This window comes from Apis dorsata, unplaced genomic scaffold (genome assembly GCF_000469605.1).
Source record: "Apis dorsata unplaced genomic scaffold, Apis dorsata 1.3 scaffold_527, whole genome shotgun sequence".
In the NCBI taxonomy this organism is placed as follows: domain Eukaryota; kingdom Metazoa; phylum Arthropoda; class Insecta; order Hymenoptera; family Apidae; genus Apis; species Apis dorsata.
In genome coordinates, this window is record NW_006263750.1 from 1 (window position 1) to 7,597 (window position 7,597).

The 7,597-nt window shown below is 18.8% G+C and overlaps 2 protein-coding genes across 2 annotated transcripts; one reads left to right on the forward strand and one right to left on the reverse strand.

Moving 5' to 3' along the window:
- Positions 1-308: 308 nt before the first annotated feature.
- Positions 309-1,870, forward strand: LOC102675784 (mitochondrial import receptor subunit TOM20 homolog). The gene is made up of 4 exons (XM_006620719.2): positions 309-563; positions 876-967; positions 1,058-1,231; positions 1,300-1,870. The coding sequence occupies exons 1-4, from the start codon at positions 437-439 to the stop codon at positions 1,342-1,344; spliced, it is 438 nt and encodes a 145-aa protein (XP_006620782.1). The 5' UTR covers positions 309-436; the 3' UTR covers positions 1,345-1,870.
- Positions 1,871-3,341: 1,471 nt separating this feature from the next.
- On the reverse strand, positions 3,342-6,890 carry LOC102675920 (porphobilinogen deaminase). Its single transcript, XM_006620720.2, has 6 exons — positions 6,416-6,890; positions 5,843-5,915; positions 5,321-5,504; positions 4,269-4,539; positions 3,875-4,191; positions 3,342-3,801 (listed from the first exon to the last, which is right to left on the reverse strand). Exons 1-6 carry the CDS (start codon positions 6,467-6,469, stop codon positions 3,627-3,629), a joined length of 1,074 nt encoding a protein of 357 aa, XP_006620783.1. The 5' UTR covers positions 6,470-6,890; the 3' UTR covers positions 3,342-3,626.
- Between the last annotated feature and the right edge of the window lie 707 nt (positions 6,891-7,597).

The window sequence follows — 7,597 nt, forward strand, 5'->3', positions numbered from 1 at the left end:
TATATATATATATATATATAATATTATATAAAATTATAAAATTAGTTTTTAATAATCTTTAGCATTTTAATATTTTATAGATTTAGTATACGATGAATCTTTATTCATTGTTATAATTTACATATATATTAAATATTAATATATTTATTTACATATGCAATAAATTTTCAAAAAATGAAAAATCATATATAAAATATGATAAAATAGTGTAAAAATATATGTATATTTGACTGAAAAAATATATTTTGATGAAAATATTAATGAATCTAGGGAATTTTTTAATATCAATGCATCAGTCTGAAATATATATTGAAATACTGTTTCTGTTCCTATATTCCGCACGTTTGATAGCAGACGCAGCCTTTTCTAGGGTGGCCTATGTGCAACGAGGAGTTTGTAAATTTCGTCATTATAAAATATAAATTTCTCTATTAGAATGACCATGATTTCAAAGGCTGCAGTGGGTATTGCTGTTGGTATAGCTGGAATATTTGTTGGATATTGCTTTTACTTTGATCAAAAGCGTCGTAGTGATCCTGATTTCAAAAAGAAATTGCGTGAACGTAAGTCTAAACTATACTGTTCTCATATAGCTAATTTTTATGAACTATGTCTTTTTTATTTTATTCATGGTTTATATAAAAAACTCATGTAAAATTTAATTGTTTCAATAATAATTATTAATAAAAAATAATTATTTTTAAAAATCATATTTTTATTTTTTGTTAAATTTTATAGTAAATTATATTTAAAAATTTTTTTATTTATTTAAAAAGTAAAATAATTGTTCAATACTATTCATTGTTCAATATTATTCAATAAAATTGATATATTGATATTATATATTAAATAGTATTATTATTTCATAATTACAGGTAGAAAAGCAAAAAAACAAGCACAGAATGCTACTTCAAAGATTCAAGATTTAAAAGATCATGAAGTTGTACAAAGATTTTTCCTACAAGAGGTTAATATTATATTTTAATTAATATAAAAAGTTAATAGTTTAGTTGTTATAATATATATATATATCTATTATATTTAATGAATTTTAAAGGTGCAATTAGGAGAAGAAATGCTTTCATGTGGTGATATAGAAGGAGCAGTTGAACATTTAGGAAATGCAGTTGCAGTATGTGGACAGCCAGCACAATTGTTACAAGTTCTTCAGAAAACACTGCCACCACAAATTTTTCACCTTTTATTACAACGATTACAACCTATTAGTCAGGTATGTAATTAAATATAATTTTTTAATAAGACAAAATAAAAGATTTTTTTTCTCATTTATTGTTACAGAAATTATCAACACAAATTGCAATGGCTGAGGAAGATGTTGAGTAAAGTACTATACAAATTGCGTTGAATAATTCAAAATAAAATTTAACTATTAGTAGAAAATGTATGTTTTTTTTTTTTTTTGATGATGTAGATCATTTGCATAACTTTAATTTGGTCAAGCTTTTTAATTATATATCTTGGTCTCCTCATCTAAACTTCCATATAATCCTTGGTAATTATATATTATCAATGAAAAACATGATTCACTTATATGCATTTAAATTATAAATGGAAGAAATTTTTGTATTAATTTCTAAATACAATCTATTTAAAAATTTTTATTAGCTATTTTTAAAATTGTGACTGCCATATTAAGTTATACTGTGCAAATAAAATATGTGTTATTTAAAGTGGCAGCAATATACATATACATATATATATATATATATATATGTATAATATATATATAACATAATCTAGAAAGATCTCTAGTCATACAAGATTTTCTTTATATCTCTTTACATATATGACTACAATAAATTATTCATATTTGTTAAATGTTTCACAATTTTAAGAGTGAGCAGAAGTGGAAAAATAATTAAAGAGTAAATTGATCTTGTTCTGGAAACTAATATATTTAATCTTATAGAAGTTTCAAAATAATTTTATGTATTAATTGTTATAATATGTTAAATACTATGCTCCCCTATTAAGGAATTCATGTGAAATGTGATCTTAAATAATACGTTATTTCCTAGAAACATTTATAAATAAATAAAAAAATACTATTGACTATATATTCATAATGAATATATTTTATAGAATTTGCACAAAAAAAAAAATTATGCAAATATGTATTCTATCTTGTGAATATAAAATTAATGTCCTTATAATAGATGTATCATTATAAGCATATGTACATGACATTATTTTCAACGGTACTCACTAGCATACTAAACACTTTATAATTATTTTTTGTATAAAAAAATGTTCTATTCTTATATTAAACAAGAGGCAATAAGAAAGAATCTGTTTATATCTTAGTATCAAATAAAAACTGTTTTTCTTAAAAAAAAAAACTGTATCATGCAAAGATAAATAAATGTTATTAATAAAAAAAAATTCATAAATCTTTTCCATGAAAATATTTTACATGAATATAATAAACTTCTATATGAACTATTTTATATGAATATAATCATTAACAAAAAGATCATATTAAATATATTATAAAAAAAATATGATAAAAAATTATTAATTATTGAATATTTTTCCTTTGAATGAAATAAAATATAATATATAATTTTTTTATATCCTTTAATTCTTTAAAATTTATAATAACACGTAAAATATATAAAATTTTACAAATATTTATGTATGATTTATAAATTTTTTTTATAACGATCTATTAATAATTAATAATTTTTAAATTAATTAATTTAATAAATAATTGATCTATTAAGATTTTTATATTCTTTTATATCCATGAAATAATTATCAGAAACATTTCTATATTCTGTATTCCTGAGATAAATGACAAATCGGCATAATGAATAAAAATAAAAAAAAACAATAAAATATCAAAGATATAATCTCCATAATAAAAATAATAAAAGTAATAGATGATATATTACTTTATCATATAAGTGCAATGATCATTTACTTGAAACAAATTTACTCATTTTACTCAATATAAAAATATTGTACAATTATACATTATTATTATCATACTATTAAAATATAAAAAAAAAATTTTATATATTTTTCTTTATGATATAATATTTTATAAATTTTTATTTCACTATAATATTTATATTAATATATTTTATATAATTAGTTTTCTTGATAATGACATCTGTTTTAAGAAAATAGATATTTATATACATGAATTATGAAGCTTCATATATGATATATTGCATTCATAATTTTATTTAAAAATATGAAACATTATAAATTATTATGCATAGGACAATAATATTTTATATGATTTTTAAATTATAATACGGCAGTGTATAGCTTTTATTTTAAATTGCGTTTAATCACATATATATATAATAAAGTCTGTATACAATTTTTTATTTATGAAACAACAAATGGAATAAAATCAGAATATATTATAAATAAACTTATTAAAATAAAGATTGTAAATTAAACGATATAATAAACAATAATTTTAAATTGTGATAAAATGAACTAGAATTTTTATAAGTTTTATAAGTATTTTTTGTACTTTTTTCATATTAATTAATTATGAAAATATTAAAAATCTTTAAATGTGAATTCCTAAATTTTGTTTTCATCATCAAGAAAAACTAATTTTTATATTTTTTCATAACTATTATTAGCTATTTTGAATTTAAAATTTCATTTCTTGCTTCTGCCATAACATCTAAAGCATTTTTTTCTATAAGATTTTTCCCAAGATCTTTACCGAGTTGTTCAGCACCCAAAAGACTTAAATTGCTTACTTTGCCAGGTGCTACACTACAGTAAAGTTGCGGTTCTCGATATGGACATTTCCTGTTGTGAACATTATATGAATAATATTTGTGTACTAATTTTAATTTATAAAATTTTAATTATATTTACTTACTTTGGAGGTTCTCCATCATCATCAGGTATATACAATTTACTTTTAGAAGTATCTTTGATAAATTTTTGTCCATCTAAAGACCACACAGCACCAGTAACAGTAAGAATTTTGTTTTTTAAGGTTGAAGAAACAGCAACTGGTGCTGAACATCCTCCACCTAATGTTTTCAGAAATGAACGTTCACATACACATCTTAAAGTTGTTTCTACATCATATAATGGTTCTAAAAGAGACAATATTTTCCAATCTGTCTCTCGACATTCTACTCCTAATGCACCTTGACCAACAGCATATAATACTTCTTCTGGTTCTAATAGCTATGGATGTTAAAAAGAAAAGAAAAATAAAAAAAAATTTATATAAAAATTTTATATAAACTTGTAATGAAAATTACTTGACTTATTCTATTTTCCCAATTCATTCTTTTTAAACCAGCAGCAGCCAAAATAATTGCTGCAAAGGGTCCATTTTCATCATCTAATTTTCTTAATCTAGTATTTAAATTACCACGAATATTTTCCACTTTTAAATGTGGCATATTCCTAGCTAATTGAGCTGATCTACGTAATGAACTAGTACCAATTACACTACCTTCTGGTAAGGTAGATAATGTCTTATTTTTATACTTTTTAGACATAACAACTGCATCACGTGGATCTTCGCGCCTGTAAAAATATTTATACTAAATATACTTATCAATTTTTAAATAAAATATTAAAAAATTTGTAAAAATATTATTATATTCAATTCTCATTTTAAATATTTAATTTAAATCTTATATATAACATATTACTTTGAAAACAGTTTTAATACAAAAATTATAACAGTTAACATGATTTTTAACATATAATTTACTTCTAGCATTGATAATGATTATCAATAATATATAATTTTTTAATTATTTTGATAATAATTAAACTAAAATTATAAATTAATTTTAAATTAGTTATAAATTTATATTAATATTTATAAAAATATTATTTTTAATTAAAGCAATTAAATATAATAGTTTTTAATTATTTTATTTTTTGAAAGATTTTCTTGAGATTTAATAAATGTCTTTTATTGAAATAAAAAATAATATTTTATTAATAATATTATATTATATTAATATTAATATTTAATTAAATAATTTAAAAATAATTTTTAATCAATTATTTTTTTAAATTTATAATATAATATAAATTTATAATATGTCTTCTTTGATTTTCAATTTTTTTAAGTAAAAAAAATAAAATAAAAATATATAAAAGTATTCTGTATTTAATAAAATTTAGTCAAAATAATTTTATATAAATAATATGCATTTTATATACGATATATTTTTTCGTGAATTTGATAATTTTATCATAAATTTAAATTTTAGATATATAAATCATTATTCTAAAATAAGAATAAAATATTATATTTGTTTTAACTTATTTCATAATTTAGTTTTATACGCACTTTAATATTGCACCTAAAGCCATTCCTTCTGGTAATGATGTAGGTAAATCTTTTAATGAATGTACCACAAAATCAACACGTCCACTTTCAAGGGCAAGTTCTAATTCTTCTGTAAATAGAGATTTTTCTCCAATTTTGGGTAAAGATTTATCTAAAATTTTATCTCCTTTGGTAGACATTGTAACTAAAAATTAAATATATAACTTCATAACTTTTTATTCAAAAATTAATTAAAAACTTTAAATAATTTTAATATAAATATACATTCAGAAAATTATAAAGGTATTTTATATAAGTTATATAAGTTTAAATATTATATATATAGTTTATATATTACATAAGAATATTTATATATTATTATTTATTGACAATTATATAATAAAAAACATGTATATTAATGATATATAAAATATTATATAATATTTAAATATTTATAATGAACAAATAATTAATAATTAATAAGTATAATATAACAAATAAAGACAATTTTTTAAAATAAATTTTATGTATAGTTTTACTTACTTATTTGAAATTCTTTTGTTGGATGATATTCTTTTAAACATTCTATTACATATTTTGTTTGCTTCAGAGCCAACTAAAAAATTATAGTAATTATTAAAGTATATTACAAAATGTATATATATTAAATATATAATTTTATTATATTTTTTTTATAAAACATAATTACTATAGGAAATCATGTAATATTTATTAAATATGAAATGAAAATTTGTTTTTTTTTTTTAATAAAAAAATAATAGATGCAATATCAAAATTGCTGACTAATGTAGAATAATAATTGTCAGTCGTCAGTCATTATACAAATCATATGTTATTTTTAAATAAAATATGATTTACTACTTTTTAAATAAATTAAAGAAAATTTATATATTTTGTAATATAATTATAGAAAAAATATTTTTTTTTTATTTCTTTTATATTCTTAAAATAATCGTAATGTATATTTATTTAATTGTCACGTTTGATTATAAAATTATAAAAATTATAATGTTAAATAATAGTGAATTAAAAAAATATATTATATAATTATACTTTCTCGTTTTAGGTAAAAAATTAGTTTATTCGTATATTTACCTCGCTTTTTCGAGATCCAACTCGGATTACGTCACGTGCATCCATACTCGTCATTATCGCAATTTAAATTTTTTTTTGTATATTATTAATTATTAATACAATATTATCAACAATAATTATTATTAAATTATTTTATTATTATAAATTTCTATCTTATTTTGGAATGTAATAAATATATATTATGTCCAAGAGACATAAAAGATTGAATTAGGTCAAAGACATGAACAACTTTCACTATTTGTAAGTAATCTTAAATACAACATATAACTCCAATATTTTAAAAAATATTTTTTAATTATTATGAAAATTATATAAAAATTTGAAATTTATTTCACAGTTACTGTCACTGCAGTAGAACGTGAATGTATAATTAATATATAAGTATAGAAAGAAAACTACATCCTCACGCACGTTACTCTCTTTATAGCACAAACACTGAAGAATGCGATTTGAGTAGAAGGAAGAAACAATGAGTGGAATCACTGATACGTGCTGACTATATCATGTCTTGAGAAGTTAGTATAGATTTTATTTTTTAATGCGCATGACAAATGTAACATTCGGTAAACACAGCGCGATGTTTGAAAAATTTTTTTTACAAAATTAAATTATTTTTAAAATTTAAAATCAAAATCAAATTTTAAATTTATTTCTTGCATATATGAAGGATAAACAATAAATATGAAAAACATTATATAAGGATATAAAGGATTAAATTCCAATATTTTTTTTGTATAATATTCTTTGTTTTATGAATTCTAATTTATAATTATAATTGAAAATTTTTATTATAATTATATTTGAGTAGAAAACATTATATATATATAACGTTTTAAACTGAATTTTATCTAAACTGAATTTATTTTTATATATATATATAAATAATTAGATAAATAATTGATTAAATTTTAATGTACATATAGATTATATAATATAAATTTATATAAATCATATATATACATATAAAAATTAAAAATAAATATAATACATTTCTAACATTATTATATTATAATACATTTTTAACATAATTGCATCTTTTTATTTTAATAAATAAAATAAACACTTTCAAAATTTAAATAATTTTAAATATACAAAATAAAATTATATTTAATTCTGTACAATGTTCATACATTGTAGATACATAAGATATTTTTTGAAAAAATAAATCTTATGGAAATATTT